Genomic DNA, 25,186 nt, shown 5'->3' with positions numbered 1-25,186 from the left:
TAAGTTTTGATTTTATTTCGAACTAAAGTCAAAACAGAGCAGTTTTTAGAAGGATGAGTAATATACCAGAGACCAAATGACACCCAGTTGTAGCTCACATCTTTGAAAGCAAAAGTCACTCTGGCTAAAATCTATTTAAATATCATTTCTAGTATTTGTGTTCCAACTTCACCCATATAGCCCAAGAACAACTTCCCTGAGTAAATCATAAAATAGTATCAGTCATAAGGTTTATGATTTTTAACAAAATGAAAGTGAGAAATGGAATGTGTTGTATTAGTCTCTAAGGAATTGATTTCAGTTTTTGTAAACTGAGTGAATCTTCCATGCAGATATTTGCCACATTATTTTAAAGTATTGGTTTTAAAGGAAAGCAATTGCTGTAGTAGCTTGTTTTTATTTTCATGTTGAATATTTTTTTCAGCTCCCTTGGAAATCATTGACGAGCATCATTGAATATTATTACATGTGGAAAACTACTGACAGATACGTACAGCAGGTAATTTTTTTATATCGCTACCATAACGATTTCTTTAAAGTGAACTTTCCGTTTACATTTTAATATTTCTTGGCAGTATACTTAATTTTAAATTTGTTTTGTTTGCTTTATGTTTTCTAGACTCTTTTAAATTGCATGATTTTATAGTCTTAAGATGCTGTTTTAAGACTTGTCTTTTTTTTTTTTTTTTTTTTTTTTTTACTTCAGAATTTATTATGATAGCTATTTTGGATAGATAGATAAGAGGGAAAAATACCACTAGAGAGGCAGTGTTGTCCTTGCCAGTGCCTGGGTACTTCACATCTCTCTGAGTTTGCTTGAAGGAAGTGACCTAAGATTTGATGTTAGCACAAACCTTTTGAACAAGTTATTTTTAGAGTGTTGAAAATTTAGACCAGTGCCATCCACTATACAATTGGAGATATTTTGAAATCTCTTTATATGACATTTGTGTAGATATATCCCCTAAATCTTTCATCTTAACTATAGAGGTTAGTCTTGCTGGTTTGCTGCTTTGGTACTATGTATGTATCTAAAATCAGGGAATCATTTGTTTTTGAGTCCTTCCCTCATGTCCCAAATTGAGTTGATTCTCTCAGTTACTTATTTTGAGTAGTACCACTTGGGAAAAGGCACATTTTCTTGAAGTGATGTCAGTCAATACTGGTTTTTATAGGCTTGTCACGTGTCAGAACTGGTAAAGAAAAGGCAAATATATTTAATACAGACATTATATTTCCTGAGTATGTGCTTGCATAGTGGCAAGTGTTGGATGCTGTAAAATACATTTCAATATTATAGTGAGTTGTTAAGATCATGAATAATGAATGGCCAGCCACCCATGGCTTGCTGAAAATTTTTCTGTGTCAGCATCATATGCAATTCAGAAAGTGCTTATTTGAAGCAGTTGAAGTGGATAGAAGTGAAGACCATGTGCTCTGAAAACCCGTGTTATTTAAAGCAAAAAGAGTCCCTAAAGGTGGTGGAGATGATGACATCCAGGATGGTTGAAAACATTTGGATAAAATTATTTTCAGAAATTTCAACTCTGTCCCTAAAAGTTTTAAGTTGTCCCCCTAAATGTTTTTGTTTACTCCTCATTGAGAAAACGAGGAGAAATATCTTGGTTTGTCTTATTTTTGAGTATCTACCATATATTATATTCCTTCCCTATTTGCATTCATTATTGTATTGATCAGTCTCTGGATTTGACTACATAATCTTTTTCCCATTCCTTTTCCTGCATTTGGCTCCTAATTGGTTCCTAAAATCTGATGTGAGTTCAGCCAAGCTTTAAAGTATACTGCATATCTCCCAGCATTTGAGGGTAAATGCTTATTTAATTGTATTTAGAATAGTTACTATCTCTTTCTTTTGCATGGACTTTGAAAACTAATCATCTCTGAATATTTTTCTAAAAGTAAAGATCATGTGTGGTTTTTTCCTCTCAGAAAAACAAAAAAAAAAAAAAGAAATAAGGTAGAAAATAAATCTGAAAAGTGAAAATGGTTACTTATAAGTTCTGTTGATTCACTCATATGGGGAACGGAGTTGTGCATTGCTTTATTTTTAAAATCTATGCCTAAAATGTTATTAATACTTACAGTTCTGTATCTCAGAATCTAGTGACTTTTCTTACAAATTACTGCTGCTTAATTTTCTTACAAACTACTACATATCCTAAAGTGGCAATTTTTGAATTTCACTTTAATATATTATTTTCTTGTGAATTTTTAAAAACAATGAAGTAATAATTATTAGGCATTGTATGTAACATATTTTATCTGTCTTTTGAATTAGAAACGTCTAAAAGCAGCAGAGGCTGAGAGTAAACTGAAACAAGTGTATATCCCAACTTAGTAAGTAATGGAAATCTTCTAAAATATTGGTCATGGTATTAATTCTATCAAAACAAAACAATGTCATTTTGGTTAGTATCAACCACATTTGAGTTTTGGTGTGTATCTTATTTTCTTCCACCACAAAGCATGCTTCCCATTATTCCACTACATCAATATTTTTAGAGGGAAAATGTGCTGGTGGGAGAAACAGCACGTAGACAACAAGGGGACTAGTGGGAAAGTGGCCCCGTGCTGTCCTTGCGTCTCAGCTGTAGGGAGTGTCAGGAAGCTGACCTGTGAAACTCGCATTGTTTGAAGCGAATGCGTTTCAGAAAACTACCAACTTACGAAGCTTGTACGTAGTAGAATGGATTTTGTTTGGGTGGTGTGCATTGCCCTTTTGAAGTATGGTAATCTTATTTTATTTGCTTAAAAGAAGGGTTAGGTAAAGTAAGTAGAATCATACTTTGTAAATGTTTGATAAATAATGACTAGGTTTTGATAGTTTTGGTCTAGCATTCTATCATTTTCCTTTTGACTTAAAAATTATTGTTATATCAAAGTGAGTGCCAGTTTTCTTTTCATGTGATAAGTTTTAAATGATTTATCTTTTTCTTGAGATCTTTAGAGTTCAGTCATTTACTTGTTCAGGAAAATTTAGTTTATTGAGCACCAGGTATATAGTGATATCCTAGGTTTTGGGGGATTAAAATTAAATTTACTACGAAGTTCTATGTACTGCTGCAAGACTTCTCACTCTATGAGCTAAGTACAGTTGTTTTGTGCTAAACCTTTTATTTACTGAATTTTGATCTATTAAGGCATTTTTATATATAGGAGGCCTCATAGAAAATGAATTGTACTGTTTCTTACTAATCTTTTATCTTAAGGCAGATAACATGTAATTTACAGGGTCCATAATTTTTTTTCAGAGCTGTAATGTCCCTTCTGCAGAGTCGTTTCTAATATTTTTGAAAAGCTCATATTTTATTTGACTAATTTATAAAAGAATAACTCCCCAGAGAGAATACTGCTATGATTTGTGTCTTAGATTTTCAAAAGCAAGCACACCAGCTTTCTTGTACTTTACAGTGCTGTCACATCAAAGGAAAAGTATATTTAACCAGGTTTCACCAAGTAACCCAGATAATTGTTTCTCTTCTGTTTTGCATTGACTTTGGAGCCTTGATCTAAGTCAGAGACCAGCAAACTATAGTCTGTGAGCCAAATCTTACCTGCTACCCTTTTCTTGCTTTTTTTTTTTTTTTTTTAAGTCCTCACTTGAGGACATTCTTTTCATTGCTTTTAGAAAGAGAGGGATGGGGTGAGGGGAGAGAAACATCGATTGGTTGCCTCTCATAGGCTCCCTGACCAGGGATTGAACCTACAATGTAGGTATGTGTCCTGACTGGAAACGAACCTGTGACCTTTCGGTATAATGGGACAGTGCTCCAGCCAACTGAGCCACACTGACCAGGGCACCTGCTACCCCTTTTTTAAAAAAAATAAATAAAGTTTTATTAGAACACAGCCATATTCATTCATTTATGTGTTGTTTATGTCTGCTTTTGTGCTACAATTGCAGAGTTCAGTGGTTACAATAGAATTATGATATCCACAAAGCTTAAAATATTTACTATCCCAACTCCTGATCTAAGTGAGTGATTTTTAGAACTCAAAACAGTTTTTAATCATACTTTTTAAAAAGTTATTTAAATCATATACATCAGTAGAATATATGAAGTTGCAGTATTGAGTTGGCTAAGAATTTGAGTCCTTGGAAGAACTTCCCAGTTAACTCTCAAGTAGAATATTTACAAACAAATAATATATTAAGAATGATTTCATACTATCTATCCTTTGAGCCTGGCAGTTTCCTCTACACAGAGCACCCTGTTCAGTACTAGAGGTAGAGAGGCTAAGAAGGCAGGTTATATTCTAGTATAGGGAGGAAGATGCCAAACAGCTTGTCACCCAGTGTGACAAGTACGAAGATGGAGAATAGCCCTTAAGCCGCTGGTATGGTGGGCGAGGGCCAGGAGTTTATCCATCTGACAAAGAGTGGAAATGGATTTTAAACAAGGAAGTATTATGATCAAATTTGTACTTTAAGATCACTGGCTATATTTTGGAGAATGGTTTGGGGAAGTGAGTAAGTAAGAGTGGATCTAAGGAGACCAATTGTGAAGTTTCTGGAGAGGAAAGATGATAGCAGGTTGACCAGGAGTTGTGGCCCTGGAAGTGGGGCTCTGCCTGGAGGTAACTGGCCGGTGCGCGGGAGTGGAGGCAGGCGCCGGGGCATTGCTCTGCTGTCCACTGAGCTGAAAACGGTGGCCGAGACCCAGATCAGATTGTTTTGGGTTGGTTGTGTCCATAAAGAGGTATCGAATAGATTATCGGATACATGAGCCTTAAACTCAGGGGAAAGTTCTGGGCGTGAGATACGAATTTGAGGTTCATCAACACATAACACTGTGTTTTAAACCATGGATGAGATTTCTTAGAAGGAGCAGTAAGAAAAAAGTGTCTTGGACCAAGCTTGAGGAAATCGTGTATTTATATATCAGATAAAGTATGAAAGCTGTAAAAGGATAGTAAGGTTGAGTGCATTATCATCAAAGCTGAGAGAGGAGAGTGTTTCAAGGTAGAAAGAGATTAACAGTGTCCAATGCTGGTGAAAAATAGCAGGGCACTGAGCAACATGGAGGTCATCGGTGATCTTTAATGTAGTAGTGAGGACGGCATGTGAGCCAAGAAGCTGCAGACAATGATCTGCAGCTCTCAAGAAACCTGGCTGCAAACAGCAGTCAAGAGAGAGATCTTGGCTTTGAGGAGTAGGTTGGGATAGAGAAATGTGAGAGTTTTAAAAATAGGATAAACGTGTTACATGTCAGTGAGGAGGGTCCAGGAGAGAAAATCAAGGGGCAGGAGGGGTGGAATTTGGAGCACATATGAAGGGAGGGAAGATAAGAGATTAGATGAAAGAAGGCAGTTTCATGTAATATGACTTTAACACCTTTGTCATATGTTTGGCTTAGAGTAAAAGTTTATGCAGATGGTCACATTAGCATCAATCATTTTTCCCCTGAGAATTAATCTGTAGGTACTTGGTTTTTTTGCAGACATAATTTAAGTGATTCACGTGTCTATATTCAGTCTTTGCATACTTGTTTTCCTTCTGTAATTATTATAATATTAAGGTCAGTGGTTTATTCAGTCAAATAATGTTCTAGATTCAGGTGGACAGCTGAAGTTGTGTTCACTTTTATTTTTTCCAGATAGCTCTACTGTAAATTTGTATTAGCTCTTTTCTACACATATTTTTTAGCTATGGGTTGAATGTTGGAAATTTTTGTATTTTAGAGAAGTCATTTAGTTTTAAGGGGCCAGCATGTTTGTCTTTCTATAGTAGATTTTTAAAAGTCAGAAATATTATTATATTCCTAGGAAGCCTTAGTCATTCTAAATCATCATTTTTCACTTTGTACATTTCAAAATGAAAACTATAAGAAGAGAAATGTTCTTTTTTTGGCTTAACATATGTGTTTAAAACCACTTTGTCTTCAAAACCAATTTATCTTCAAAACACATTGCTGGCACTGGTTAGAAGTGTAAAGAATAGCCCTGTGTATAGAATAGGGACCTTAGAGCCCTCAGAAGTTAAGTGATTTCATCTGAGGGTGGTGGAGGTTTTCCACCTTGAGTTACAACAACAAAGCCAGGAAGAAATCTCCATTTGCCATCAGGCTAAGTTTATGTACTAGGCTTCTGCTGGTAATTGGACCTGTGGGAATGAGAAATGGCAAAGAGGACATTTCTGAGTGACCCCTCATTACTTTAGTAGCCATGGAAGATAGAAGCATTCAGCATTTAGTCATTCAGCATTTATTTCCTTTAAATAGACGTGAAAGTTCCTTTGGGTCAGGCACTGAATAACTACATGTTAAATGAATTATGAGTTTATTGAGGACATACTATGTATACCTGTACAGTATTGGGTTGGCCAAAAAGTTTGTTTGGTTTTTTCTCTAAGATGGCTCTAATAGCACTGAGTTGCCTTTAACTTCATTTGAAACACTTTTGTTAGATTGTATTATGACAGCTATCATAACAGCGTGCATTTTAAAAAAAAATCAAAATTGGTAAATTTTTGTGTAGCCATTTTAATATTGAAGATGGAAGAACATACCCAACATTTTTGCCACATTGTGCTTTATTATTTCAAGAAAGGTAAAAATGCAACTGAAACACAAAAAAAGCTTTGTGCAGCATATGGAGAAGGTGATGTGACTGGTCGAACATGTTAAAAGTGGTTTGCGAAATTTCATGCTGGAGATTTCTCACTGGACAATGCTCCACGGTTGGGTAGGCCAGTTGAAATTGATAGTAATCAAATCAAGACATTAATTGAGAACAATCCACGTTATACCATGCAGAAGATAGCTGGCATACTCAAAATACCAAATCAATAAAGTCATTGGTGAAAATGAAAAATGTGTCTTTTATTGTACAGAAAAAAAACATACGGACTTTTTGCCAACCCAGGATCAGAGTATCATGGGGCACGGCTTATGAGCAGGGGAGTTAGCCTGCCCCGATGGGGACAAGCTAGCCATTATTGCACAGCAAATAATGCAGATAATCTGGGCTATGTGTTTCTGGAAAAGTATGGCCTTTGGGAAATTTGCATGTACACTTCTGGTAGATGCACCTTTTTCCTCCTAATTTTTTTTTTCTTGAAGACAAAACCCTCAAAATACACTTACTGGTTTTTCTAATTTCGAATGCTGCATAATCTTCCTCACAGAAGTTCAAACGTAATAGAAATTACCATCATGAGCAGTCAGAATCTCCTGAAGTGCTGACCTACCTCTGGAGACGCGCTGCTGACACCCAGCGTGTGTGCTGAACGTGCTGCTTTCGTACAGTCCCCGCAACAGTCAGCAGGAGCAGCGCAGTGGTTTTCTCTGAACCCAGCACATTGCCTTTGGCTTAATTTATGTGATCCATAAAAGTATTTTATTTTCTCAGGAGAATTTGTGATACCTGATAAAGCTTAATAACTTGTATCTTTCCAAAACATTAGAGGGTGTCCTAAAGAGATTGTATTTGGGTGGAGAAGAGAGATGGCTATAATAATTTTGTGTCAGGCCTAAGAAATTGGTTTGTACATAGACTTGTTTTATAAAGATAAATGGTTTGGGTTCACTTTTTTTTTTCTTTTAATTTTAATTTGTTATTTTAGAGAGAGGGGAAGGAAGGGAGAAAGAGAGGTAGAGAAACATTGATTGGTTACCTCTGTATGTGCCCCAACTGGGGATTGAACCCACAACCCAGGCATGTCCCCTGACTGGAATCGAACGGGCGGCCTGTTGGTTTGCTGGCTGGCGTCCCACCAAGCCACGCCAGCTGGGCTGGGTTCACCTTTCCAGTGTATTTCTTCTTTACCAAACATTCAAATATGTTTGTATGTAGTTCAGATAAATCAGTAATGAAATGTAGAGCCTTTTGCCTTGTTTGTACAAGTCATTTTTATGACCTTACTTTACATTTCATTGAAAGCAGCAAACCAAATCCCAACCAAATAACTACCAACAATGGCAAACCTGGTGCTGTGAATGGAGCTGTGGGGACCACGTTCCAGCCGCAGAATCCCCTCTTAGGGCGAGCCTGTGAGAGCTGCTACGGTGAGTTTTCTCCAGCAGGGCATTGTTTTCTCATTTGAGGCCTGTCTTCAGTGAAGTGCAGAGAACTGCTGGCACTGTGGGTGGGAGGTACGTGAGGTCAGTTCTGTGCAGAGGGCAGAATAATGTAGCCGTGGAATGAATAGATGCCTGTCCTTACCTTCCACCTGGACGGTAAGTGTTTAACTATTGGGTTTCCTTCGATTTGCTTCTCTGACCTGTGTTTGGTGAGTATCCACAGACAGCATTGTTCGCTAAGCTGCATTCAGAGTTGTTAATTAGCTTTGTGCAAACCATGGTCCTTTGAATTATACGAAATCCCCTTTCGGTGTTTCTCAGTATACTCTGACAAATTAAAGACTCCAAATAATTCTGTAGGAAAGACCCGTGTGTGGGTAAACTGCTATTTATGGTCCTCAGACCAAATTCCCTCAGAGCAGTGGTTTGGGAGATGATGCTATCCTCTGGTGGTTGCTTTTGGCCGCAGGGTCCCGATTTAAAAAAAAAAAAAAATTTTTTTTTTCCCTTTATTTTTTAGAGAGGGACATTGGATCAGTTACCTCTCGTATGTGCCCTGACTGGGGACTGAACAGCAACCTAGGCACGTGCCCTGACCGGAAATCAAACCCGCAACCTTTTGGTTTACGGGAGATGCTGCAACCAACTGAGCCACCTTGGCCATGGCTTAGGGTTCCAATTTATTCATCCATGTCAAAAACCTACCAGAGGCTGGCAGTATGTTATATATTTTGGGTTAGTGAGATGAATTGGTACATAATCGATATACTTTTTATGTTTTTTTAAAATCACAACAATATAATGTCTTAATGAGGTATTCTTATCTATGTTTCTTCCAAACTAAGTGTCCTGGAGTGGGAGAGGGAAGAAAACTAAGGTTTATTAAACGCCTACTTAGTGCCTAGCTTTTGTGTCTCAGCAGCTCTTTGGGGTAGACGGAGCCTGCTGCCCTTAGGACATAGGAATGAGGGCATTTGTGACTCTCCTCCGTACTCCACAGCAGGTTTCAGCATTAGAAACGGCTTTTAAAACCCAACCATATCACTTCTCTCTTGAAACCAAGGAAGGTGTGAGCCACACAGATTGATGACTTCATAGAGATGGTACATGTCTAATCATTTTCTATACTATAGAAGCACAAGAGGAAACAGTTTGTGGAAAATTAGCTTTACATGGATTGCATCATAAATGTCTTTGAATTGAGAATTCTTAGATTTCAAAGTACATTTATATTTAAATAAAAAAATAATCCTGCAAACAAATGATAGTGACTTAATCTTGCTCATTTTTTATTTATAAATTCATTTACACATATATAATCTTACATATCCATTTAAATATTCTGTTGTATTTTTATGTTTGCATGACAAATAAGCTATTTTAATTTTATAATAGTTATTTTATATTTTAAAATAACTATCATAAAATATATCTTACTATAATGTACATATAAGATTTATCAGAAAGAATTTGGTGTTTTCTATTTATCATTTTTAATTGAATATTAATTATGTATAGAGAAAGACATTTGTTGACAAGTATTAAATATCATGTCTTAGTTTGGGTAAAAATGTATATTTAAGTATGAGTAAAATTTTGTTTTTAGAATCCAAAATAAGTCCATGCTTAATAGGTAGAGTTCTTAAATTTGCTTTTTAAAAAAATCAATATACTGTTTTTAAATTATATGAGGAAAGGTTTTTAGGCTGCTACTTGCATGGAGTCCTCCAAAAAATAGTACATGATGAGTGCACAATATTATTCTCAATTGATTAAAAGGCAATTTGATTGTAATGATCACTGTATTTTCTTTTTTTGACATTGGTTTGTGAAGAGTTAGTTGATCCTTGCTGTGCTCTCTGAACATTTTGATCTGTTCTAACTTACAGATCAGGGGAGGAATATTCCAAGGCAAACTTACAGAATTATAATTATAGTTTTTAGGCACCTCATTAACTTAAATGTTTTAGTGTCATTGTTTTCTAACTTCAGATGGGGATACCTTAAATGTTACAGCAGTAATTTAAGCTGAAGAACAGTACTAACACAGGTTTATAGTGTTTAGCTATGTGAGAAAATCTACCAAGTTACTAGATCTGAAGCATGCTGTGATCTCTGCTACATATGCTCACTTGATATGAACTTACAGTCTTGAAAGGAATTCTGTTTTTTAAAGGAAAAAATTTAAAATAATTATTTTTATCTGTCGATCAGAATAAAGGAATGAAAAATAGGTACCTTTTCTGTCACATTCTTGCCTCTATCAGTGAGGGTCCTCTGAGCACCATAAACGCTGGGTAGTTTCTGAACCATGGGTTTGGAAACCTGGATTTAGACTTTAAACACTTACTACTACTACTGCTGCTGCTGCTGCTGCTGCTGCTGCTACTACTACTACTACTACTACTACCTTTCTGATAATTATTTCCAGAATTGTCCCAATAGAAAATATTTTTAATTAACAAAAACTCCCACAGAAGCAGAACATATAATATATTCACCTAATAGCCTCTCTTAAATAGATGCCACAGGCACTTGGTTTGAGATATATAAGTATTTATGTTGTATATAAATACATGATTTTTAATAAATTCTGAGTCTTGAAAACTATATGTATATATTAATATATGTTGTACATAAGTAAGTGGTTTTTAATGAATTCTGAGTCTTGAAAACTATGTATATATTAGACTTCCACATTTGGCTTGTAAGGTGGGAAAAAAATAAAATCGTAAAGTGAAAGTAGATTTGGAATATTTGATTATATATATTGACGTTACAAATTCTATAGCATTCTTTGTTTTTTCTTCTTTTTCCTCCACCTTTAGCTACACAGTCTCATCAGTGGTATTCTTGGGGCCCACCTAATATGCAGTGTAGATTATGTGCAACCTGTTGGCTCTACTGGAAAAAATATGGAGGCCTGAAAATGCCCACCCAGTCAGAAGAAGAGAAGCTCTCTCCCAGCCCACCTACAGAGGTACATGAGCAATAGTCCCTTTAGCATTGAGGAATGTCATGTTTTTCAGTGCCTGGATCAGTCCTTGAAAACAAAATTACAGTGTTAGATAATTTAAAAGCAAACAAAGCTATTTTTATAGCTAAACAAAGTACCACAATATTCAGGGTGGATGTGGAGAGAGGGGCAGGGACAAATCAAATCTTTGCAAGTATTCAAAATATTTGTCTTGTGAGATTAGTGAGACAAAAGAACAATGTGTGTAGGAGGCCTCAGTATTAAGTAGAACATTATTGAAAAATCTGTCTTATTACATAAAGGAACAAATTGCACATTTATTCCATTCCTGGGCTATCATAGGAGGCACAAGGAGGTGTGAACTTAATCTTGAGGTGAACAACAGTTAAAATATGATTTGGTAAAATCCTCATAGCAGATATCAAGCACCCAGGTCTACCAGAGGGAGACTATTCTATTTGAGTCCCTCAGGAGACCTTCAGTATTTAAAGCGCATACACATACAAATAATCTAGTTAACCCATTGGCAGTTTTTTACTATTGTGAATGCAGTTTTGGTTTGGTAAGGGTCAATTTAAAAACAAAAGTATAGGATCACATAGATACCCACCCTGACTCCAAACCCAGTTTTCTTCTCTGCATCCCCACTTTCTTTCCAAAAGTACACATTTTTTAATTCTTCAGGATAGTGCATTAAGCTATAGATGCTTCAGTGGGAGATTTTAAAATTGCATTTTTCTTTGAGCACGATGCAAGTAGTACTGCACTTGACCGGCTCTGTTCTTTACATGCTTGTTGGTGTCTGATTCTGCAGGACCCCCGTGTTAGAAGCCACATGTCTCGCCAGGCCATGCAGGGGATGCCGGTCCGAAACACTGGGAGCCCAAAGTCTGCTGTGAAGACCCGCCAAGCTTTCTTCCTTCACACCACATATTTCACAAAATTTGCTCGTCAGGTCTGCAAAAATACCCTCCGGCTGCGGCAGGCAGCGAGACGGCCGTTTGTTCCTATTAATTATGCTGCCATTAGGGCAGAATGTAAGATGCTTTTAAATTCTTAACCTTATGTGTTGTGCTTCTGACCATTTTCTCTCTTTCCCTCGCTCTTTTTTTTTTTTGTTTTGTTTTTGTTTTTGTTTGCAATAAACTTAAGTTCTTGTGTACAGCCTTTTATTTGGTTTATTTTTTTTTTAATTGTTTTTGTCCACTGCCATTTGTATCATGCCAACCTGAGAAGAACCTCTGGAGGCTTTATGAGAGAGTAGTGTTCAGCAAAAGGTTGGTGGGAGGTGGTCATCTCCAGCGGGGTCACATGCTGGAATTGCCTCAGCAGCTCTTCCTGAGGCACTTTTACCTGGAAGGTAGGGCCGCAACCTAATCCCCAACCAAGGGCGGTGGTGCAGTGAAACTCCGTAACTGAGACACGCGGTCCAGTCATACAGGAATTCCCTAGGTTTGAATAAAATTTGCCAGTTTACACTACTAATTAAAAATCATATGTCTTTGTAAACTCTGTTTTCCCATGAGCCTTCTCCAATTGTCAGAGAATATTTTGGAAATTCACAGTGCTTTATAACAAACACTAGATTTATTAGAGGGGTTAAAAAACTATAAATGAGTTTTAAAGTCTTTTGGGTGAATTTTCTGACAACGCACATTTAGTTTTTACAAGTTAGTGTCTGAATTTGTGGTTGAGCATTCTTCCTGTGTGTCCAATTCAGTTTCCATTTCATAATCATGTTATCATCTATATTACCACATAACATTTACATGACTATTACTCATTTGCAATGCATTCAGTCTTGCTTAACTATCTGTTTTGTTTTTTGTGAAGGTCACATGTACCGATGAATTGTGGAGTGTTCTGTTATTACCACGTACCCCTAAGAGTGTCCATGAGTTGCATGTTATCGCTGATTCTAGTCGTGCTACATTGTCACATTCCTGGCTAGTGTGTTAGAGCCATGGAACTTTTTTCCAGTAAAGGATGCGAAAACTTGCTATCTGGCTCATGGTTAGAAATCCTAAAGATAGTTGGTAGATGCTTTTTCTTTATCTCTGAGATAAAAAAATTCTTATTACGAGATGTTCCATTTTGATTTAAAGAGGGTATCAGTAAAAGGAGTAACAATTGAAATACATTTTGTTCCTAAAGATAGTTTTCAGCAGAACAATTGAAAGGATTTAAAACTTAAAAGCTTTATAAGAAGAAGAAAAGTGCTTTGTGAAAGGAGGGGAAATTGGTGGTAACCTCTGAGCCCCATAGAGGGGAAATGCAGCTACATTAGATTCATATGTATTTGAGAATTTAGGCTTATGGTGAGGTTTTGTGCTAGCATTTCTAATTTCATGGATTTATGCTATTTTTACTTTTTAAAATTCCTTTTAAGGAACTGGAATATTTATATTCATCTAAATTGCTTAGCTGATTTAAAACACATACTTTTATATATAATTTCTTAAATAAAAAGAATAATAAAACACTTGAGAGAGAAAATGAATGAAATTCTTTCATTAAAATTGGCCGGGATCCAGTATCATCTTTGTTCCTATGAATGGAAAAGAAACCATCACCAACTAAATTGGCTGCTAAGGAAGCTTTTGTTTCCTGGGGCTCTTCTGTTTCTTTCTCAGTGAATTTGTAAATTGTCTTTATTTTGATTATTCAGTGAAGTGTAATTTTTTGTAAATTCATTTTAATTTTTTCCCCTCAATTGAAAGGCCATGCTACTTTAAAAAAAAAAAAAAAAAGTCAAGATTAAATCACTTGCATTTTATTTCTACAAACATAGTTATAATAAAAGAACAGTCATTTAATTGTGATGAGATTCAAGGAACATTTTCTTTTGTATTTAACTTCACTGGTTGAGTTATATACAGAATTTCATTCTCAGGATAATTAATTTTACCTCGAGATTTAAAATAACAAAGCTTCAACAGGCATCTACTCAGGTGTATTTTTCCAGACAAGTAAATAATGAACTCTTCGTACCATTTAATTGATTCTTATATCATCTTCTCCCTTCTTATGTGTGTCTTATTACTACCTCCTCAGCAGATCCCTTGATCTTGGCTTGTTAGCAAGAAAATTAGGTGTGAATAACCTGGTACCCCAAGTCTCTGGTCCAGTGGGAATGTGTGTGTTTTTCTGGGTAAGCTTTTCCTAGTTTCTCAAAGGCAATGGTGACCCTGTGCCTCCCCTCAAAAGTTATGGTGCGTTACGAATGTACTTTTAGATGAGGTAAAAGGTTGTATCTAAAGATATTGATAGTTTAAGAGCTGCAATTAATGCATTTTAGAGGAAGCCATCATAATATTGGAAAAGGAAAGTAGTTTTCCCTGTGAACTTGAGACTCCTCCCCTTACAAGCACTATGAAAGTTTACCCTTCAGCAGCACCATCAGGACTAATGTCATAACCAGAATTTATGGGGTGACAGACTGCAGCAGAGTGAAGTGGGGGGCTAAGGAGATAAGCTCAGATGGGTGAGAGCATACTCACAACTTGAGTTCTTAAAAGTTAATCCTTGTTTAGAGGAAATTTTTGGTCGGTTACAGCAACTCTCACTGTCTTTATTTTCATTAAGAAACTGGTATTAAGAAGTACAATATTTAAAAAGGGGAATCTTTTTTTGTGTATGTGTAAAGTATCCCAAGGAAACTTAAGAAGTAGTGTCTGTGGGAAGGGAAACGGGGAAGCTGAGGGAAGGGTGTTGGGAAGGAGACTTAACACTCACTGTTCATCCTTTTAGACTTTTTCAATTTTGAACCACGGGAATATATTTCCTATTTTAAATAATTTAAAAACAAATATATAGTATGACCAACATGTTTTAAAATATGAGATTTATAAAATATATGAAATATATAGAAAATGATTTTTTAAAACCACTCTCTCCAAATACCTATTCATTTTACTAATAGACCTTTAAGCATGAATATGTAAGTCCAAGCCAAGAATTACTAACATCAGTAGAATACCTGAGCCAATTCCACCATATAGATAGTGCTTATTTAAAATGCATTGGCAGACGCAGAACCAGACATTGCACAAAGTACCGTGTCCTTGACAAGATTTGTGGACTGACAGCATGGTTGTAGCAGCAGCGAGCTTCAGACAACCTGTCCCTTCTCCCCCTTGACACCCCTGCGCTCAGTAAAAAAGCCACAACTGATAATGGGACGCCTCCTTTGTTACTGCCATCAGACATTTCCACCAAGTTACCAGATGGTTTCGTCAAAGATCAGTAACATACAAAATACCCGATGAGCACAGGGTTACTGTCTGAGATTCAGGATCCTCAGAGACTGAGGGAGGAGTAGGGGCATTAGCGCACTCTGTAGATGAAGCTGGGTCCTGAAGAGATGGACCGCGCGGGTCAGTAAGCGGTTTCCGAGTTGGTAGCACAACGGGCTTGAATGACAGCAGCATTTCCTAGTATGAAGTTCTCCAAGAGGCACCTGGAGCCAATATTTTATTTTCTGTTTGAAGACGCTGATTCAACTTGGAAGTATCCCAAGGACCTACATTGATGAGAAATTTGTTAATATATTCACTGAGTTTTTCTGGAGATGTCTCAGTAAAAGTTATTAATAATCGTATAAACTTTTGTGTAATTTTAAGTACTAATATCAGGAAAGAAAAGTCTTTTTTAAAATTTTGGTATTTTTGGTAATAAAATTTGTTTCTGAATTGGCCACTTCAAATTTTCTAAAGATATAAAAGTGGTTTCAAATCTCACCACCGTCCCCATATTTAGAGGCAACTACGGTCACCCGTGTCTAAGGTATCCAGACATAGTCTGGCTTACTTTTAAAAAAAATTAGGTTAATTGAAATTAATTTTTTAAAAGCTGAATTAGGTTAATTTAAGAATTTTCAGGTTATTTCCTATCATTTTCTATTATAAATAATATTGCGACAAATATCCCTACAGAGATATCTCATATTGATGTGTGAAATGTGAGTGTATCTTCTAGGATAGAGGTCCTAAAAGTAAACCATTTGGGTCAAGGAACATGCATTTTGACTTTTGATGGCTGCTACCCAGTTGCCCTCAGAAAAGTACAATTTACAGCCCCCCCCGCCCCTCCCCCCGCAGAGGCTAGAGATGCCTGCTTCTCTAGGAGCTTGCCAGCAGTTACTCTTGATGAATTGACAGCTGACATGTGAGTTATATTACCTTGCATTTCTCTTTTTGAGATAGAAATCTTTGCGTATATTTGAAAACCATGCGCATTCCTTTCCTGTCAACTGTTTTTGCCCCTAGCTGGTTTTCTATTAGATAAAAGTCTTACTGACTAGTGGGAACTTTTTATAAGGAAATGAGCTCTTCACCTGTGATGTGTGATGCAGATTTTCCCCATGTTGTCTTTGATTTTGTTTATGATGAATTTGCCAGATTTTTTTAAACATAGTTGAATTTATTATTTTTTAATGGCTCTGGGGTTTTTGTGTCTAGTTTAGAAATGCCTCTACAATCCCTGAAAGAAATTCTGTGGATGGTTTTATATTGACAGCGATTTTGAGAGCCCAAGTGAGATGTTTTTGTGAATTTTAATTCAGTGTTTACTTTTTGCAGTTTTCCATTTATCCCCTTAGTATTTCCAAAGCAGCTGAAAAGAATGGCTATGAGTTGCAATAAAAGTAAGGGTACTTTTCCAGGTTTACTTTGAGATGTAGATGGGAAGCCACCGAACTGTGCCTTGTGTTCAGTCAAGGAACTTGCCGTCAAGTGAGATGCAGATGTTCTCCCTCCCCCTGGGCAGATTTTGATTCCTTCTGGGTTCTTGGGACATTTCTCAGGTTGCTTTCTTTATCTGTGCACTTGTGATGCACACTAACAAATGATCTCTGTTTAAATAGTTAAGTGAATAACGGGAGTGAGGACTGACTGACAAGAGGCACCACTGGCCTGGTCTTGAGAGCTGACCAAGGTTCTATTTAACCAAGAGTGGACCTGATAATCCTATCTGTATGATCATTCCCTCAGGACGGGATGTATTTTTCCCATTTGCATATCACTGAGTGGCCGCAATTTTTATGTTAAACAGTGACTAAATAGTCTTAGCACCTTTCCTCCCGATTTCTTTATAGTTGAGATGAATAATTTGTGCCACCAATTGCTTTCTTTAAAATATGAGGATTGCCCTGGCCCCTGTGGCTCAGTTGCTTGGAGCATCATCCCATCACTGAAAGGTTGGCCTTTGATCCCTGGTCCAGGCACTTAAGATCCCCCCATCCGGCTGCGTATGGGAAGCAACCAACATCTCTTGCACTGCTGTTTCTCTCTCTCCCTTCTTCTCTCCCTTCCTCTCTTTAAAAGCAATGAAAAAATAAATGTCCCCAGGTGATGGTAAACAAAAATTTTTTAATATATAAAGTGAGGATTAATGAAATACGGATCCTTCTAAAGAACTTCGCTCCCCCACTCGGGTGCTCTGAAAATTGTTGCTTGGAACATCACATAATTACTCCAGCTAACTTATTGAGAAATTAAAAACATTAGTTTAAAGTGAAACATCTTTGGGTACTGTGCTGGTGACCCTGTTGATGGATCTGTTGATCTTGTCAGGGCGATAGTTACATGGGAGTCCATCAATTGCAGCCATATTGGCAGTCTTCCCTTGAGCCTTCCAGACTGGCATAAAGAACAAAGTTAATCCAGTTACTAATAATACAGTGATTGCCTTTGTTCAAAACATTGAGGAAATAACCAAGATGATTCATTCAAGCTTTATTTTATTAATAGGAAGAAAACTTTCTCCTGTCCTCATCCCAAATAGAACTTGAATTTTGGATGAATTAATATTGGGAAGGAATTATTATTTAGTATTAACTTAGTAATTTGACAGGTGTTTGATCCTTGCAGGATTTGGGATGCTGCCTTTTAATGTTTATTTAGAGTACTCTTCCAAAATATGCTTATTATATGTCTGCCTGTATCTTCACTATTAACAACAGGCAAAAAGCTTCTTAGTAATTTTTTCCCCTAAAGGGGAAGTCAGCTGAATACGAGGAAAAGAAAGGGAATCATTTTGGTTGTCAGTGATTGCATAATATTAAGCCAGTGTTTGGGATACATATTCAGATTCCTATTATTTGAGGATCTCTGTTGTATGTACTTTAATATTTTAAAAAGTGCTATTTTCCCACCTTTTCCTGTTTAATAGTTACTAGAAAAGAGTTTCCTTGGTGAAAGAGAGGACTAGAGCTTATGAAAAAATTTTTAACTTTAAGTTATTTGAGATTCCAAATTAAATTATACATTTTATTTTATTTTTTTAAATTTATTATCACCCGAGGATATATTTATTGATTTTAGAGAGAGAAGAAGTGGGGGGTGGGGGAGAGAGACATCGATGGGAGAGGGAAACATCTATCATTGCCTCCTAGACACACCCCAAACCGGGGTCTGAATCTGCAGCCTCTGTATGCGCCCTGATAGGGAATCAAGCCCGAGACCTTTCAGTGCGTGGGAGAGTGCTCCAACAAACCAAGCCACACCAGCCAGGGCCTGAATTGCATGTTTTAGTAGTCAGAGAATTCCTGTGGATGTCAAAGGAAATTTCTTGTCTGTATGCTAAAAATGCGGTCTCAGCCTTTGTAAGAACAAATTCTCTACTTCAGAAAGCCTGTGGGACATTCTTGTCCAATATCTGAAGGTGGTAAAAAGCACAGACATAGGTAAGCTTTATAACAATCTCTGCAAATTTAAAAACTTCAGTACACATTTTTTTTGGTCCCTTCAAACTCTGTTTAAAGCAACCCTGGTATGACGGGCAGCCCTGTTCCACATCTTCTCTTCTGTCCTAACGGCAGCTAATTAAAACGCAGGGAGTGTTTGTGGCTGTGTGCTTTATTTTTCCCTGTCTGACATCTCTTCTGGTAGGGTGTGAGGGTGTGATGTGAGCTTTTATCAACTGATACCCATCCTCACGGTACCTCGCTGATTCTGACTGTTGGATGAAATACTCTGCATACAGGCAACCTTTTAAATCTCAGCACTAATGACATCGTGATAGGATGTGAAGGCTAGAAAACCAATGATAAAACCCAATGATCTATTTTTACCCTTGAGAGGCTGTCATCTAACAAAACTGGGTTTCACCAAGCTAGATGAGGCTCCCCAGTGGAATACCACTCCACCTAGTTCAGGGATGGCCAAATGGGTTACCTTTGTCAGCTGTCACTTTTGACTTCCATGCCAGATTAATATTACATTAGGGTTGATTGAGCCTCATATTTCATGGGAAACTTTTTACTTTGATGTAGAAAAGCCGTGGCTAGAAAGGAAACCTACTCCCACTGCTTTTCAGATGGGTGCGCACAGGAAGCGTGTGTGTAAGATGTGTATTAGCTGCGCTCGCGGAAGGCTTTCAAACAAGTGTTCTCCAGGTAAATGCCTCATTCAGTAATTTGGAACCAGAAACTAAAAGGAAATTCCACAGGAATCTGGTGGATATTTCGCACTGTTTCCCACTTGCACCTTTTGTTTCTGTGGTGTGTGTAGTATAGGAAGAGAAATCCGCCTCATGGGTTGTCTCCGTGTTTCTCTCTCTTCTCAGATGCAGACAGACACGCCGACCTCTCTGGAAGTCCACTGAAAAGCAAAAGCACTAGGAAACCTTTGGCATGTATCATTGGGTATTTAGGTGGGTATTTTCAAATAGAGGGAAAAATAATTTCTGTATCTTATAAATATCTGGCTATTCTGAACTAAATTCAAGCCTTTCAATTAGCTGAGGTCAGATACCTTTGTATGTGTAGTCAATGTATTTTGTTTTAGAAACTCTTATTTTTATTTCCAAAACACGCACAACACATGCAATATGGATATGTTTACTTTTACCAAAAAATTATTGAATAAAAATGTAATGTGTATTTATGGATGTAAATAACAGATTAAATTAAAAAAATTAAGAGTCATTAAATTTTAGAGAATGAACAGTCTTAATATTTTGATTTAGATCCTTCTAGTATTTCTCACCCACCTTATCCCTTCCCTTAAGTAGAAAAGGATCAGTTTATCTACTTTTTTTAAAAGACAAAATTGATTTTTAACCTACCTTTAAAAAATATATAGTTCTGATGTGCCAATTAAGGTTACTTTGAAAGAGGAGCATTTGTTACTTTTTGAAAGTTGTCAAATACTATGGTTCCATTTACATGTTGAAATATAACAATTAACAATAGTGTAAAAAATTCCTGGGCAATAACCTTTTTTTTTTTTTGCAAAGGTTCCTAATATACCTAGAAGCTATAATGGCATATTGTTGTGCTTCTAATATTCTTGCCTTTTCATTTTATCAGTAAAAGTGAACTGTGTAGTCAGAGTTTCATTGAACCTTATTACTCTGTCAGAATTTATAGTTATGAAGTATTCAAACTTTAGACATCCAGTCTTTTAGCAATCAAAGCATAGCCTTGAGCTTGGTATATTATCTGGGCCTCACCAGAGCATGCTAGGGATCAGAAGCTCACGGCTTCCTCTTTGATGCTAGTCTGTCACCTTATTTCCTGTTTTATTCCTCAGGGGCTAAAACGTCCCTGAAAGCATCACATGGTTATCATAGACGTGACCTAGGCCATGGTGGTTAGGTCCTTGAAGTTTGCTCTCTGTCTTTCCTTGCAGGACCTAATCCTAGAAGCCCCCCCACCCCACCTGCAAGGGAAAGTTTCTGATCATAAAAAATAGAATTAATATAGCATTGCACATTAGTCAGCCTTCCCACAGGTGATTGTATATCTCTCCTGTGGGCAAACTGGTCTCGGCCCCTGCCAGAAATGCTCAAAGCTGTGCTGTCCTACTAGCTGAACCACATCCCTGCATAACATACTTCTGAGTATTTACTGTGTACAGGACACTATACTAAATGGTTTAGGGAACACTAAGATGAGTGAGACCTTGCCCTCAAAAATCTCAGTCTAGTGGAGAAAGCATACAGGTTAGGACAGTGTAACAAAGGGGTTGTACAAAGGAGTTACAGGTAATAAGCACTGGGCACTCAGAGGAAGGAGTAGTTGTTTCTGATGAGTATTAGGGCAGCCTGCGTGAAGAAAGTAGTATTTGTTCTCAGCCTTGAATGATATATAGGATTTGAATAGATAGGAAAACAGGAGAATAATATTTTTCCCTTATGAGGCCAAGAGATCCAGGTAAACAAAGACTTTAATGAGTTAAGGACCTGAAAAAGTTGGGGAATTGCAGCTTTGTTTGGTCTGGATGGAGAACAGAGTGTGGAAGTTGTAATTTAAAATGAGGTCAGCAGACAGACCTTCAAAGCCATGTTGGAAAAAAAAAATCAGCACTCTATTTTGGTTAGTACTTGGTCCATTTCTAAATTTTGGCAGCTGTAGGATTTTGACCAGAACAAGATGTACTTCTAACAATGCTAAATGAAGGCTCTTTCTAAATTTCAGTAAATGAGGCTGTTATCTTGGCCCTCACCTGAGGAGACAGGTGGCTTGTGCATAATTAGTTGCACAATTAGTTCTGGGTGTTGACTCAGAATCAGTGAGCAGGTTTACCTTTGAAGAAGATGTTGCCCGGCGTCAGTAATAGGCTGAGGTCCTTAAATTCCGGTTCCTATAGTATTGCAATTTTTATCCATCTGTGCTGTCCAAAAAGTGAGTGGATCTGGGCTGTGTGCCTGACAACAGCATATTTCACCCAAACACACGTATACCACATGCACATTATAGCCTTGTGATATACCTCGACTGAAGCTTTTCTTCTACTGCTCCTTGACTCTGATGTTTGGAGTTTGGTGTCAGATTTCATGTCTATCAAAATGCTCTGGTCTGAAAGAGATGGCCCCTGGGCCTCGGCCCTGGCTGCAGAGCTGCAGGCGGAATTCGGTTTCTCACCAGACGTGTTACTTGCTCAGTGCTGGTTTGGGTAGAACACATAGGTGGTTTTCTTGGAGGCTACCTCTCTAGACGACATCTGGATTTCTAATGCCTTAGAGAGTCAGATGCTTTATTATTCCCTTAGTGAAGCTTGTATTTAAGTGACCTTCTACAGTGGTTTTTCCTTTTCTTTCTTTTTATTTTTCCTTGTACTGACAACATGAAGTTCAGAACTCCAGCTAACAGGGAAGAAACAGCTCACTTTTGATAAGTAAAGCAGTCATGGGCATAGCACTTGAGGCTGATTAATTATGCAAGTCCTTGGGAAAACAGGCTGGCTCATAAGGAACTCTAAGCTCATTAAGAAATAAGATGTGTGCCTATTAGCCAGTGACGTTCACACAGAGATTTTTAATACCATGTTCTGAGTTGAGAAACCTCTTCCCCCCTCCCCCGTCAGAGATCCATCCTTCGAAGAAACCTAATGTAATCCGATCTACACCAAGTCTGCAAACCCCAACTACCAAGCGGATGCTAACCACCCCGAATCACACGTCGCTGAGCATTCTGGGAAAAAGAAACTACAGCCATCACAATGGCCTGGATGGTATGTAAGCCCAGGAACGCAGGGGCTGTTCTTTTTTTAAAGTTTTTAAAAAATTGATTTGAGAGAGAGAGAGAAGCATCAGATTTTTGTTCCACTTATTTATGCATTCATTGGTTGGTTCTTATATGTGCCATGACCAGAGATTGAAACTGCAACCTTGATGTATCAGGATGACGCTCCAACCAACTAGCTACCCGTCCGGGGTGTGCAGGGGCTGTTCTGAGAGATCAGGGACCCTCTCCCCTGGCCAGTTCCAGGCGGCATCTGCCAAATCTAAAAATATATAACAAATGGGTTCTTCTGCTCCCTGATTGAGCTAAATGGGTGGTGAGGGGAATAAAGGGGCGGGTGGCCCTGTGCCACAGTGAAGACATTTGCCAGGTGATATTTCCCCGTCTCTTCGGGAGGGACGTTTTTGCTCCCAATGCCTCTAAGGAGGCTTGTTTGGAGATGAAATGTGCGTTTAGCAGGTTGCTTCTGCTGGGTAATGATGTCCTTGCTACAATGCACACTCACTGCTCAGTTATGTTTTCTTGAGCAGACAGGATCATTTCGCCTTCTGTCTGAGACAGCAGTGCTCTCTGGGGGTCCTTCAGCCTTCCATGGATTGTTTTGAATTTGGCATTTGTCCCCTACTTCTTGCATCTTATAAATTTTTTTAATTGCTCAAGAGTGCTACAAGTCATGAAAGGCATTGCCTAGGTGATGTCTTAAGTACAGAAATAATAATTTGTTTCAAATGGGAGAACTGAGAACTATCGCCTCTTATCCAAAGTACTTCTCTTGGGCTTGGTCATGTAATGACTCTTCAGGTGGAATTGAATTATGTTCCCAATCGAACTATAAACACAAGCATAATGCATCATCCCGGCAATATATATTGTTCATTTCAATAGCCCTGGACTTTGAAACTGTCTTGATTGTTTAAATGTTGGCATTTATTTAAAACCCTTTCCAGGCTTTTCATGTCTTATGGAACTCTAAATTCCTTCAGTGACAGTAAATTATTTATAATGAGGCCCTAGAGTAAAGATGTGAAATAGACCTTCTAGTAATAATTTTTCATTGTGTTTTTGTTAGCATGTCTTTTGATGGTCATTGTGATGTCGAAATGAATAAAAAATTCAGGGTGAGGATTTAGTTTGCATTTATAGTCTTATCAATGTGTTGTAGATGTGGCTTTCAAGAATTTATTTACACAGTAATCTTGCAGAAGTAACTTCCTTGCTAGTGAGAACATTGGCCATCCTTGCCACAATATGCCTAATGCCTAGACAACAGAAAACCAAGGAACAATCGTGTCAAAACGTGGACATTGAGTTTCTTTCCAGCTTCTCCTTGCCCGCAGCCTGGGGCCTTTGCATGCAGGCTTATTTACAATCAGGAGTCTTCCTTTTCCATTTCATCACTTCCCTCCTCTCCCTAGGTTTATAGTCCTACTGCAGAAAGCAAAAAGTTCGTTCTGCTTCATTGGCTATATATGTATTAAATGAATATGTGTATTTTTTCTTTATGGTGAAAAGTATCTTTTCCACTCGTACCCCATGGTCATGGTCACTAGGTTCCAGTCCTTTATTGCAGCTCCTGTTGCTTGTTCCTTGTATCACAGGTACTTATCTCTTTGGAATTTATTTTAAAAAATGCTACCATGTAGTGTTCCCTGTGTGGCGGTTTGACCTGTTTCCTTCTGAATGAACGCTGCTACCAGGTCCTTGCGTCTGTGCTCTAAACAGGAGGAATGGACGCGCTGTATAATGAATTCCTGGGGTTGCGTTGACTGAGACCTTCAGCCTCATAGAGGAAAAGACACTTGTTTCATTTTATGAAGAGACCTGGCTGTTGAAACACTTTTTTGTTTCAGCTCCATTTGTCTTTGCTCTCCTGCCGTGGTACAGCGAGAAAGGCTGCCGATATGTGCCTTGCCTGCGTGGTCCCGTTTGATTCACAGCGCAGAAGGCTCCAGGACGTCAGGGATTTTAATGTTTTGCCTACTGTATCTCTACTGCCTAGCCCAGTGCCTGGAACATAGAGTCTCAAAAATGGTTAATTGAATAAATGAAAGTGATTGAGAAAATGAGACCTAGAGAGGGGAATTAAAATTTGCACAGTTACCAGGTACCACAGAAATGGATTGGGGCTCCCCCCCTCAGGTGTGACTGATTTCAGGGTCTGTTCTTTCAACCGTTGTTGGAAATGAAGTTGTGGCTCTCAACTGTGCTATATTTGCCAGCAAAATAGAGACCACATAAGTTATTTTGACAGCTAATAAAAGAAATCAATATGACAGATATTGGAAGACAGACTAGGTAAATGGGAAATGTGGGGTTGGCGTTGGCGGGGTTAAGAGAGTAAAAGAAAGAAATTGGGATTATCACGAGCTGGAAGCTCACAAGGGCTCTGAGCAGCTGGAACTCAGACCCCCGGAAGAAGGCCCTGTTTGGTCGGTGCTGGCATCTCTCAGTAGGTGTGATGAGGCTGGTTCTGGGCATGTGAAGTAAAGTCTGGGCCTGGAATAAACCTCTGCTGCTACTGGCGGCCATGCTGACAGGAACAGAAAAAGCCAAGTCCCTTCTCGGTCCTTGGGTCTTGCAGGCTCCCTCTAGCACCCTCTAGTGGTGGTAACAGAGCCTGGCGGCAAAGGAGAAATGTGTTAGCAGAGTCCCAGCCCCAGCATCCCTTCTGCCTAGCACATGCCTGGGACTTAGCAGGTG

General features: G+C 38.0%; 1 protein-coding gene across 4 annotated transcripts in view; it reads left to right on the top strand.

Annotated features, from left to right (window-relative positions):
• Positions 1–25,186, top strand: part of MTA3 (metastasis associated 1 family member 3) — a 161,149-nt gene that overhangs the window by 125,841 nt on the left and 10,122 nt on the right. For 2 of the 4 annotated variants that reach the window (XM_054567280.1, XM_054567272.1), the window contains 5 exons: positions 425–499; positions 2,300–2,358; positions 7,903–8,027; positions 10,871–11,022; positions 11,834–12,095. In XM_054567280.1, the coding sequence (XP_054423255.1) occupies positions 425–499; positions 2,300–2,358; positions 7,903–8,027; positions 10,871–11,022; positions 11,834–12,079 (657 nt within the window). In that variant the 3' untranslated portion in view covers positions 12,080–12,095. Of the gene's footprint in view, positions 1–424; positions 500–2,299; positions 2,359–7,902; positions 8,028–10,870; positions 11,023–11,833; positions 12,096–19,584; positions 19,672–22,328; positions 22,476–25,186 lie in introns of those variants that run through there. The other 2 variants (XR_008528626.1, XM_054567294.1) reach the window with 2 other exon arrangements.

This window comes from Pteronotus mesoamericanus, unplaced genomic scaffold (genome assembly GCF_021234165.1).
Source record: "Pteronotus mesoamericanus isolate MK-2021 breed Mesoamerican mustached bat unplaced genomic scaffold, CSHL_Meso_final contig_101, whole genome shotgun sequence".
In the NCBI taxonomy this organism is placed as follows: domain Eukaryota; kingdom Metazoa; phylum Chordata; class Mammalia; order Chiroptera; family Mormoopidae; genus Pteronotus; species Pteronotus mesoamericanus.
The sequence above is the reverse complement of the archived record's forward strand: the minus strand, read 5'-3'. Positions and strand labels throughout refer to the sequence as shown.